The 13,127-nt window shown below is 41.5% G+C and overlaps 1 protein-coding gene across 1 annotated transcript in view; it reads right to left on the bottom strand.

The window, feature by feature from the left end:
- Positions 1 to 2,753: 2,753 nt before the first annotated feature.
- The window catches only part of SIN3B (SIN3 transcription regulator family member B), a 91,486-nt gene continuing 81,112 nt past the window's right edge, over positions 2,754 to 13,127 (bottom strand). Inside the window, exons 17-20 of the mRNA XM_069767761.1 lie at positions 8,174 to 8,266; positions 7,466 to 7,557; positions 7,153 to 7,357; positions 2,754 to 3,804 (exon numbers count right to left, since the gene is read on the bottom strand). Coding sequence (XP_069623862.1) covers positions 3,574 to 3,804; positions 7,153 to 7,357; positions 7,466 to 7,557; positions 8,174 to 8,266 — 621 coding nt within the window. The 3' untranslated portion in view covers positions 2,754 to 3,573. The remainder of the gene's footprint in view (positions 3,805 to 7,152; positions 7,358 to 7,465; positions 7,558 to 8,173; positions 8,267 to 13,127) is intronic.

Raw genomic sequence — 13,127 nt, 5'->3', positions numbered from 1 at the left:
GGAGGTGTGTTTGGGGTCATTGTCCTGTTGAAAAATAAATGATGGTCCAACTAAACGCAAACCGGATGGAATAGCATGCCACTGCAAGATGCTGTGGTAGCCATGCTGGTTCAGTATGCCTTCAATTTTGAATAAATCCCAAACAGTGTCACCAGCAAAGCACCCCCACACCTCCTCCTCCATGCTTCATGGTGGGAACCAGGCATGTAGAGTCCATCGGTTCACCTTTTCTGCGTCACACAAAGACACGGTGGTTGGAACCAAAGATCTCAAATTTGGACTCATCAGACCAAAGCACAGATTTCCACTGGTCTATTGTCCATTCCTTGTGTTCTTTAGCCCAAACAAGTCTCTTCTGCTTGTTTCCTGTCCTTATCAGTGGTTTCCTAGCAGCTGTTTTACCATGAAGGCCTGCTGCACAAAGTCTTCTCTAACAGTTGTTGTAGAGATGTGTCTGCTGCTAGAACTCTGTGTGGCATTGACCTGGTCTCCAATCTGAGCTGCTGTTAACCTGCAATTTCTGAGGCTGGTGACTCGGATAAACTTATCATCGGAAGCAGAGGTGACTCTTGGTCTTCCTTTCCTGTGGCGGTCATGTGAGCCAGGTTCTTTGTAGTGCTTGATGGTTTTTCGCAACTGCACTTGGGGACACTTTCAAAGTTTTCCCAATTTTTTGGACTGACCGACCTTCATTTCTTAAAGTAACGATGGCCATTCGTTTTTCCTTACTTAGCTGCTTTTTTCTTGCCATAATACAAATTCTAACAGTCTATTCAGAAGGACTATCAGCTGTGTATCCACCAGACTTCTGCTCAACACAACTGATGGTCCCAACCCCATTTATAGGGCAAGAAATCCCACTTATTAAACCTGACAGGGCACACCTTTGAAGTGAAAACCATTTCCGGTGACTACCTCTTGAAGCTCACCAAGAGAATGCCAAGAGTGTGCAAAGCAGTCATCAAAGCAAAAGGTGGCTACTTTGAAGAACCTAGAATATAAGACTTATTTTCAGTTGTTTCACACTTTTTTGTTAAGTATATAATTCCACATGTGTTAATTCATAGTTTTGATGCCTTCAGTGTGAATTTACAGTTTTCATAGTCATGAAAATACGGAAAAATCTTTAAATGAGAAGGTGTGTCCAAACTCTCAGTTCTGTACCTGCATAATTCCTCAAACCATAGGGTTTGTCCCATCTTCCCATAAATCCCTGAGATCATCAAGATCAGATCATCAAGATCAGATCATCATTAGGGAAGAAACTGACAAAATAGGGCAACTGTGTATAAGAGCCAAGTTTGGGTTCTGATCTTGTCAGAGTGGGAGTCAATATGAGACCTTTGAGGGTCAATGTAGAGCAATACAGGGTGCAACAGGGATAGTCCTGTGCCGCTGCATCAAGGACCTAAGACACCCATATGAATGATGTCCTCCCCAATAGGGACAGTCCAGTACGCTATGATTTGGGCTATATAGACAGCCATTTCTTTTCACTGAATTGGTGGTATCATCTACACTTCTATATATATACCTCTATGTCACCATTAGGCAGACCATTCTCCCATTGCAATTAGGTGACTAATAGTCACAAATGTCTTACTATACAAAAACTTATGTTACCGTTTGTGTATCTGATAATTTCGAGTGATGTCTTTTTAATGCATAAATGTTCTAGCAATAAATTGTTTGATGGGGCAAAGAATGACCCCATATGGAGACTATTCACAGGAATTCCCTAGAGATTAGGCTGTCATGACTCATATCCAGATAACTCAGACTCCCCTTAAGATTTCTTCACCCCAACATTGACCACAATAGGTGTGATCATAGCAATGTGAAATGGCCATGTTCAGATGGCAGTATTTTGGTCAGCATTGTGCATCATACCGACACTTGTAAAGTGGAACCTACCATGGGTGAGAACCACAATGAAAGATCAGTGCAGCTCAAGTGTTTTGGAATTACAAGCACTGATGCAAATGACAGAGTGGCTGAAGGAAAGCTGGCGACTTGGTGAACTGGTTTCTAGCACTGGAATTATGATGTTCATATTTACTGAATTGTGTAGAAGTGTTAAGAAAAGTATGATGATGAACAGCGAGGAAAAGTACAGGGGGGGCACCTCAACAGAAATGCTACTCCAGTCATTTTTGGCATAAGTTGCACCACCAAAATTAAATCACTTATGATGAATTCAGCTGGGGCAGCCATGCAGTGGCAGAGTTGGCCCAGACTTGTGTGAAAATGTCGAAAGTCACAAAATCTTTTCACAACAGTGTCTTACGTCAGAAACGTTTTGATGAATCGGCCACCACGGAGTTTTACATTTATAGTAAATATTATGGTCCACTCTGAAGCCCAGCCGGTGGCGATATGTTACAGAAGAATTAAGCCAGGCATGGAGGCCTTGAGGAGGCCCCCAGCTGTTGTGGAAACCCATCAGAACCCCATGATCGCAGTGGGGGTGAAAATGGGCACACAAACAAATGCCTGTGCTGTATTGCAGCATTTAAAGGTCACTGTCAGTGAATAACAGTGGCATTTAAGAGGTTAACAGCAATAGTGCCGATAGCTGGCATCAGCAATGTTATAGCTTCTGAGCATGCTCCAAACACCCTGACGCACACCATGATATAGATCCGTTAAAGGGATTGTCCGGGATATAAAATAAAACTTAGCTAACAGCAGGAAATGTGCCAAGGGTATGAGCCACCTGTTCGCCTACCCGGAATTAGTGCAATGTTGAAAATACATACAAGTGAATCTTTATTCTTTGCTTGAAGTTTTCCTTTAATACAAGTGTATTAGGTATTAACCACACATGTACAATGCTAATTTTACAGCACTTGATTTATTTTAACCATTATATAGGGTCAGTAAAGACCATTTTTATTTTATAGATTTGCAGTTTTACTGAGCACTTTAACAATCAGTCCCATAATTCAGAATTACTGAGACTGATATACTGTGTGTGGGTAGTGCCTGCCAACTGCAAAAAGTTAATGGGTTACAGTGTAATACCAGCTCATATTTTAGAGCATCCAATTGATTTTACCTGCAAGAAGATTTTCTGGTGCATTTTAGCAAAGAAACCCCAGAGATTCCTTAGTACATAAATAAATTTCAGAGGGTAGTATCACAATGATTTAGGGGGGATCTGAAATCCAATGAATGAAATTGAAATCAAGTGGAGTCAACTAACAAAGTTATCAGTTTCGTTTCCATCATATCAACAAAAATCTCCCAGAACCATAATTTACTTTACATTGAGAAAAACAGTCAATCCCAGACATTCTTACCATGACTGACTCATAACTTAGTTCACTGTAGCCAAAGCTAATCGTCCTGACAGTAAGGCTACAGGTCTGCTGGCCCTCTTCACCCCATCTTTGGTTCACGTGGGGCAGTATGTCAAAGTCAATTAAGGTGTCCAAAGCACAAACTGAAGTATAATGGCACTGGTTTAAAATGTCTTTTAGTGTCAGACACCCCAATAGGGACAGCAAAATATAAGCCCTGTAGAAAAAAAATTTCAGCAGCAAATGCAGACAGGGGATATATGTGCCTATGTCAGGGAGAGGACGCTCTGCGTGTGTACTGCACTCTGTATCTGGTGACCGTCATGCCGTGAACCTCAGAGACTTCACACACAGTCTTGCAAGGAACCATTTCTTCATCATCTTCTCCAGTCAACCAGTCCTGTGCCAGTTCAGCTGCTCGGGGACTGACGTTCTCTTGCAGCCAATTGTTGTGCCATACAGCAAACTTCTCATGGTGCTTTTGGAAGACCATCGGCTGGAACTACACAGGATGGGACAAACATTTTTCAGTTAGTGACTCGTACCAATATTGCAGGGTGGATGAAATGGTCCTCTTTATGAGGGCAAGCCATCAGAGAATGCCAAAACTTAAGGCAATTAAAAGTCATTTTATTAGCCTGAGGACACACAGACCCCTCTTTCCAAACATTCGACGTACGTACATCTATGGTGCAAGTTGGAATCATGCTCGCAGGCTCAGCTTGCCAGCAAACAATGGCCGAATGTCATATACAAGATCTGACTCCACCAGATGCAGGTGAAGCTGAGCTCTGACAGAGACCAGAGACTGACAGTGTCACTTGACAGGTTAACAATCGCAGGTTGCCGATGGGTTGCTATGGCAGCCGGGGTCTGTTGAAGACCTCCTTTGCCTCACATCACGGAGCTTCTTCATATGTTCAATACTTTTTCCTGTGTCATTTCTCATTATTACACAATTTAAGGACATCTATGGTATGATCTCTTTGCTGGTGTGGTTTGGATGGTTTGTTACGGACATATGGTGAGAATTTCATGTCAATAGCACCTTTAGAAATATATTTACTTGGACACCACCAATTTTCTAATAAATAATACATACCGGATGTATAATTATTTAAATATACTGCTTCTAGTGTATGTTGTACTGCTTGCAGACAGTCCTTTTTGCTTTTTTCAATAGTTCTTGTGGGAAAAGATTCAGTAGTTTTTCCATTTAAATTCTGTTAATTCTGGGCTCCTGTATTCTCCCAAAAGGGAATACATTTTTTTTTTAAATAACTAAATAGATTTTTTAAAATTTTAATAACAGCAAAACATTTCCAAGAAAGACTAAAAACAGAGGAAGGACTGAACATTTTCTTGCATGCTGTAATAGTATATAATTCATGGTTCCCAATTTAACCACTTTAGAATCACATTACTTTTTTAATTGAGTTTTCATTTTTTCTCCCCTTCTTACAATAGCAACAACTTATTTTTCCATCAACAAACATGAAGGCTTGTTTATGCGGTGAAACTGCGAAAAATAAATGCAATGTTTGCAAGTTTTCCCACCTACAAAGAATGGAGAGGTCTGTAATGTTTATCATAGGTACATTTCACCTGTGAGAGGCAAAATCTAAAAATAAAAACCAGAAAATCACATTGTATGACTTTTACATAATTTGCATTTTATTGAATAAAGTATTTGATACAATAGTAAAACAGAACTTAACGTTTGGTAAAGAAACCTTTGTTTGGAATTAGAGGTCCAATGTTTCCTGTAGGTCTTGACCAAGTTTACACACAAATTCCAATTCAAAGAAGCTTAATTGGCAGGACAAAATAAATATTAGCTTTGCCAAAGCACATGTACAGTGGGGAATAGGGATAGGGACTGTGGGGATGATGGGTAGGGACTGTACACGGTGCAGCAGGGATTTTGGCCCACTCCTCCACATCTTTCAGATTTGGGGGCTGTCTTTGGGCAACATTGAGTTTCAGTTCCCTCTGAAGATTTTCTACTGGGTTCATGTCTGGAGACTGGCTAGGCCACTCCAGGATCTTGACATGCTGTTACGGAGTCACTCCTCAGTTGCCCTGGCTGTGTGTTTCAGGTCATTGTCATGCTGGAAGACCAAGCCACGATCCATTGTCAATGCTCTTACTGAGAGAAGAAGGTTGTTGGCCAAAATCTTGCGATACGTTGACTCCTTCCATCCTCCCTTCAAAATGGTGCAGTCGTCCTGCCCCCTTTGCAGAAAAGCACACCCAAATTATGTTATTTTCCCCACCATGCTTCATGTTTGGGATGGTGTTCTTGGGGTTTGGAGGAAGAAGGATGAGTACAACCCCGAGAGTGGATACCAAAAAGTTCTATGTTGGTCTCACCTGACCACATGACCTTTCTCCCATGCCTCCTCTGGATCATCCTAATAGTCATTGGCAAACTTGAAATGGGCCTGGACATGTGCTGGCGTGATCAGGAGGACCTTGCGTGCCCTGAAGGATTTTAATCCAAGACAGCGTAGTGTGTTACTAATGGTAATATTGGTGACTGTGGTCCCAGCTCTCTTCAGGTCATTGACCAGTTCCTCCTGTGTAGTTCTGGGAGATTCCTGACCTGCCCCAGAATCAGCCTTACCCCACAAGGTGAGATCTTGCATGGAGCCCCAAGACCGAGGACGATTGACCGTCATCTTGTGTTTATTCCATTTTCTAATAATTGTATCAACAGTTGTTGCCTTCTCACCAAGATGCTTGCCTTTTGTCCTATAGACCATCCCAGCCTTGTGAAGGTTTACAATTTTGTCCCTGGTGTCCTTAGACAGCTCTTTGGTCTTGGCCATTGTGCAGAGGTTGGAGAAAAATTGAGGGTGTGGACATGTGTCTTTTATACAGGTAACGAGTTCAAACCGGTGCAATAAATACAGGTAATGAGTGCCGAGTAGGAGGGCTTCTTAAAAAAAAGACAGGTCTGTGAGAGCCCGTATTCTTGCTGGTTGGTAGATGATCAAATACTTATTTCATGCATAAAAATGCAATTTAATTATTTACAAATCATACAATGTGATTTTTTTAATTATTTTTTATTATTTTTAGATTCTGTCTCTCACAGTTGAAGTGTACCTACGCTAAAAATTACATACCTCAATTCTTTGTAGGTGGGAAAACTTGCAAAATTGGCATTATATCAAATACATCTGCGTGTGTCATGTTTTTGTGGTGCAAGTTGACATCATCGATTCAATTTTGGGGTACTAACAGTTTTGTTACCTTATTGCGTTTTTTTGGCGCAGTTGTGCTAGGATTTTTTTTTTTTTTTTAAATCGCTTTTACCAATTAGGTTAATTTTAAATTAACCTATCACTTTTATGATCACAGATATCACATTTAATTTTTAACGGTAGAAAGGAGGTGATTTTTTCAGGTTTTTCAAATTTTTTTTTTTTACTGCATTACTTAATCCGCTTAGGGGACTTCAACCTGGAATCGTTATACTATATACTGAGATATAACATTTATTCCAGTGTATAGTGAACAAAATATTCTCCTACGAAGCTCAGCCACAGGGTAAATATAGCAACTGTGGGTGATTCAGCAAGCCCCTGCTTTCCATGACAACCCATTGATCTGATAGGAAACCGTGCAGGCGCGCAGACAGTCATGCTACTTAAGTGGCGCTATTAGACAGACAGCGGTATTTAAAGAAACAGCAGCAATCGGAGCTAGCTCTGGCCGCTGCATGAATCTTCTGGATGTGGTGGCGGCTCCATATATGGGAACCCGTCTTGTAATAGTATGTTCCGTCACTTCAGGAAAGGGTTAAACATTAAATACGCTCCTTGGTTTTAAGCAGCTTTCTTACCTCTTTGGCTCTCGTCAGTGTTCCCCAGCGATACATATAATCTTCAGAGTTCACGATAAACATCATCTTGTGACTATTGAGTCTAAAGCGACAGTCCATATTGCTGGCACTCTCTACTCCCATCAGTCTTTTCCAGGAGCTTTTCACTTCATCCTTCATCATTCGCATAGTTCTGCATTGCCATCTTTGGAAATGTCTGATATTTCTGTGGAAGACAAGTCAATGTTTATTGTATGCTTTTTGTGGTAGCCCCTTGCGTCATAGAGGAAGATTACAGCCGCTGACCCTCATGTAGGTCCCAAATATAACTTACCGCTGTAAAAACACTGGCTTCAGCAGAAAGCCTTCACTCTGACCGTTTTGATCGTCTACATTGATGAACTGTTCAACGTAATTAGATAAGTGCTGTAGAGGATAGAATGGACACAAGTTCTTATAAAGCCAACTGTATATCAGTGGTCACCTACACAGGCCAAGTCGTCATTAAATTATGTTTATTGGGTGTGCAAGGAGTGTATTAGAGACGGGTTGTCATGAGCGTACAACTTCTGGGGTCTCCACTCGGGAAATTAAAGATCTTCCTGGCGTCTCCCCCAATTATAGGAACAGGAGACAGTTATTACTAAACCTTCACTTTTGTGGCAGAAATTTCTGTGACTGGGATTTTTCCTGAAACCCATGCATAGGTTTCTACAAACCATATCCAGATGAATGAGACAGTCTCTGAATCTTATGGGGAAATCGATCTGCTATATGTGAATCCATGTCCTCCATTGGGTGGAGCTTACAGTATAACAATAAGGAAATATGGAAACCCTAGACAAGTTCTGACAACTGAAGCTGCGAAGAAGTATTTCATGATAAAGAAAATGACAAGGAAATTCATTAGAAGTTCCACGTGTACAGTGGATGCTGGGGATGTTAACAGCATGTCCAGCACAGGGAATGGCAGCTCATGTAGATTGCTCCACTCCAGGCACTCACCGTATACCACCTCCATGATCCGCACTACTGTGCTCACCTGGACTTCTGCCGGGTCTTCTGTCTGTGCGTCTTCTGTGTCCAGCAGCTCGATTGTCATTACTACTTGGCCCTGTCTCTGAAGAAACATCATCTGACAAAGAAGAGAATGCGGATCTTTATTCATCTATATTGTTAGCATGATCTCTAAAAGCCGAAATATAACATTTTCAGTTTGAAGGGCAACATTCTCAGAGCCTACCACACCTAGTGACAACCCCCTCTCCCCCCAAAAAACAAACAAAGGATCCATCAGTTCTGAATAAACCACAAAAAGTGGCAGCAGATGAGATAAGAGTTTTCTAAAATGTTTTTCTTTCATTTTTAGCAGAGTGAGCCCAAAGTCTGAAGAGATTCTCTTCTCTGGGGTGTACTAACTTCTATACAGCATATGAATAGGAAAGAGGAGCCTTGTGCTCAGACCTGTCAGTACCAAGGTGAGCAGATTCATTTGCAGGTTTGGATATGCTGGCGAGCTGCTGACCCACAAAGCTCAGAGGAGCGGTTACTTCATCTATTTATTTCAAAATTTGTCAAAAGTAAGGAAGGGACACGGCAAATGCATTCACCAATGCATCAACTTCGGCAGCAGGCTAAACGCATCAGGGGAAACATTTGCTCACTTTTAGGAGTCTAAACTCTACTACATATAGAATATTCATTAGCCAATTATTAAGATGTCCCTATGGATTATATATATTATAGCCACTTGAAAATCTTTAATTTGCAAGAAGAGGACCTACTGGCTTCGAAAGAGTTCATACAATACAGAAGTGCACAGTGGCTTGTAAAGGGTTATTACAGGTAACTTTTCACAATAAGCCACCCTATGAGAAAATAAGGAATAGCACCACTCCCGGCCACAGCACCACTCCCGGCCACTGTTAAGGGGAGAATATATGGCATATGAAGATATACTTAAATCAAACCAATATGGACGCTTTGCTTAACATTAGACTCATGTAGCTTTAAGGTTTTCTGATTCACTGTCACAAGACTAAATTCTGTTGATTACTCTGTACCAGGATGTACCAAGAAGGTGAATTAATCCCCAATAAACCAAAGATAAGTAGAATATGTGCATAGACAGATGTCAGCTTGACTCAAAGTCGCCATTAGGGCGATAACGGTACAGAAATGGATTAAAAGTAATAATCATTAGAATTATGGTACTATAGTAATAAAGATAATAACATAGAACATGTAAGATCAAAAGAGTTTTCTGATAAGTGTTAAGTTGGAAAAACCCATGATGTAATGTGCTGAGACTGCCCAATTTTTCCATAAAAAGAGCGGTCCGACGAATAAAGAACCAGAAGTCTTTGAGAGACAATTGCTTGCATTTGTGTCCTGATTTCTCTGGCCGTAATACCTCACATCCAATTTGGCAGCAGACAACTAAGATGAGAACACACGCATCCCGTGTGCCTTAACATTTGGCGCCCAACGTGGGGCTAGAACGAAAAGTTCGAACCTGACCAGCCACAAAGAAGACCTCCAATCTCGGACCGGACCACTCGAGGGTGGAGAAGTGCACCTCCTACTAGGTAAGAAAATAATTCATCTTACCTATAACCCTCCAGTGTTTCCGTGCCGAGATAAAGGTCAGTCGGCTGTCAGACTCGGACATAGTGACCGTTCTGACAAGTCCTAGCACCAAAAACCCACCCTGGTCACGATTTCCTTAATTGTCTGCCTTATCTGTTTTGCCTCTCTGCTTTGCTGTTTTGTTTGTTTGCATATGTGATACTACCTCAGCCAGCCTGACAAAGACAGGGAGACGTACTGAGCAATTTCACTGTCACTCTGGTTCCGGTCCTGCTCTCAGCTTGACCGATGGTCGCAGAAGTCTGAACTGTGTCTCTCCCAGTGGGCAAGTGGGAGTAACGGCTTGATTACTCTGAGTGATTTTACAACCTCTAAGTGGTTGGCGACTTCTTGCGGATGCCCACCGGAGATCACCTGTCTATGGTGATGATGTTTTGGCTGCAGCGTAAGTTCATAGGTTTTATTCTATAAGGTTGGAAGGGTAATTACAATTACCGTATTGATGTGACTGAGTGATTACTCTCTCCCTGTCTACCTAGGTATAGACTTTTTATCTCTACAGATCAGGCTGGCATATAGATTGATAAATTGTGAAGTGTTTTGTTGTCAGGGATTCACAGTATCTGACATCAGTGTTAGTTTAAGCTGTCTTTTGTCTGTTTGTATGGTATATGGTTTGCAGACAGGAGGCGTACTAACATATAGTTAAAGTTTTGAATTCATTCTGTATATATATATATATATATATATATATATATATATATATATATATATATATATATATATATATATATATATATATATATATATATATATATATATATATATATATATATGTTGTGAGATTAGAGAATTAGTTAACCGGTTTTGTTTTGCATACTTTAGAATTGTAAAGTTAGTTGTTAAATGTGTTCATGAAGGAAGAGAATTCCTTGAATAGTAATTGCTTTTACTTGTACAGATATCTCTGGTAGTGTGAGATCCAAAGTCCATTGTTACTCTTTAGTTAATGTTTGACTAATGTCACTGCATTTTCTGTGAGATGGTTTTTGAAATGATTTTTGTTAAAGTGAAAGTGTTGTGGAAGCAGATATTCTAGCAATTTATCTGGCATTTTTAGACTTCGCATTTTCTGGGTATAGAAGAATTGTTAAATACCCTGGTGGTATTTGTTAGCTAACTTCCTATCACTGTGTTCAAAATACTAGACATCGCAATATCACTGAAGACTCATTTCCTTTGACATAAGGAGTACATACAGCTTTCACAGTCACATAGCCAACTGTTCAAAACCCCGTGGGAACTTGTCTCAAGAGATAGACACACATGTCCCTCAGACGCACTAAAAATTCAGATGATAGAATGGGTGGCAGTAGTCAGTCAATACACATAAGACAGACTCGACCCATAGGGGAGCAAGGAAAGAAAACGCATGTTAAGAAGAACCCTCCGACCCCGAAGGGGGGAGGAATAGATAAGAAGGTATGGAAGAATGTGTTAATGAGTAGAGAGCAAGGTCCTAGGCTTAGATATTATGAAATCTTACAGGACCCTGAAGAATTTTATAAGATGGTAAAGAAAGTCAGAAGACAGGCATGGAGAGAGGAATATGACAAGGATACTGAATTTTATGCCAAACAGGCGCCTACAGAAAATGTGTCAGTTGCAACATCTGCATTACAGTCACTGATACCGCCCATATACATTCCCGACGACTGGACATGTACCAGCTGTCAAACGCAGAATGCAGAATATCGTGAGACTTGTTCTGACTGTCAGATGACCAACCCAAATAGCCCTACTTTCTATCCAACTATATATGTAGACGGAATACCTTATGCTACATCCTGTTCAGCATCCACTATAGCTCCATTAATTAATGCAGTCTATAAAAAGAATAATAAAGGAGAAGATGAACATGACATGGAGGTACATGATCAAGCAGAAGAGGGAAGACAGGAATCAACAGCTCAGACTGATAATCCACAGTATCCACCACTATATGGTGGGAGTACATCATCATCATCATCATCTTCTAAACATCAAAGCTTACACTCTCGCACACAACCTACTCCACACAAGGACCCCTGGAAATACCAGGATACAGACACCCTAGTGAGCAGCTTGTCAGACCCAGAACAACATCCCATGCCATTTTATAAAAGGATGCATCAAATACAAAAGGCACACTCTGCCTCATGGACATATTTAGAAAGGCTCACTCAAATTGCAGCAGGATGTTCCCTTTGGCCAAGGATGCGACTAGCCCTTGAGCCTGACAACCTCCATGTAGAATGGCTTGAGTCATGTATATCCGGAGAATATTTCCTCCGTAAGCTTTACGTCTGGGCTAAGAACCGCCTGCCAGCCCAGACCCCCACTCTCCAGGATGTCATGCAGGGGAAAGGAGAACCTGTGGATAGTTTCTTCCATCGATGTAATCAAAAGTTTCAGGATCTAAGATTTGAAATGCAAGTTAATCAATTAGAAGGAACTGTGATACCCACCACTACCAAGCTCCAGACCCTAATAGGGTATTGGCATACTGAATCCGCAATCTATGAAAGTACATATACCCTTACAGTCCACAAAAATACCCGAGAGAAGCATAATCGGGAACATTGACTTTCCAGACCCAGACTTTCTCACGAATGCAGCAGTGCCTTTTGTGTGGGTGGGGTTGGGGGGGCTGGATGGTAACACAAGGTACACTCCAAGGATCAGACCCCTACACAAAGGCCTACAACCTGCAGAGTATGCTGTCTCAATTGGTTGTCTCATCCACCTTCCCCATCCACCTACCCTGTCAGTTTTACTAGGATCAGATCTACTACCAAAAATCCAAGCCAGCATTCTGTTTCATAAGGACGAACTGTCACTTTCACAGGAGCAGTCTGCAGAAGTGTACGGTCTCTTCTCTTTACAGGACACACCTGTAGATCATGTGGACATTGAACTGATGGCATTGATCCCAGACTCACTGCGGACACGAGGCGCGGAAGAATTTGGCAGGCTCAAAGTCCAGCCTATGAAGATGGAACTGGAGTCAGGAGCCCTGCTGCCATGGAAACTGCAATGCCCACCTTCCATTTCGTAATCTGCCACCATTATACAACAACTGGAAATATACCTGGAGCCCTGGAAGATGACACATCCCACTAAAGACAGGAAAGCAGCTGTTCAGCGCATACCTCTGGCAGCCAAGCCAACACAGCTACAGTCCTTCATTGGACTAGTTTCCTGCCATCCCTGGAGCCTTGATGCCTCTACACATGCCTCAAGGACACTCATTTCAGTTCATCCAAGGAAGCCATCGATGGGTTTGACATGCTAATCTGCACTCACATCCTCTCCTGCTCTAGGACTGCCAGACTATAACAAACTGTTCTGCCTGTTTTGTCATGGAG

This window comes from Ranitomeya imitator, chromosome 1, assembly GCF_032444005.1.
Source record: "Ranitomeya imitator isolate aRanImi1 chromosome 1, aRanImi1.pri, whole genome shotgun sequence".
NCBI classification, from domain to species: Eukaryota; Metazoa; Chordata; class Amphibia; order Anura; family Dendrobatidae; genus Ranitomeya; species Ranitomeya imitator.
The sequence above is the reverse complement of the archived record's forward strand: the minus strand, read 5'-3'. Positions and strand labels throughout refer to the sequence as shown.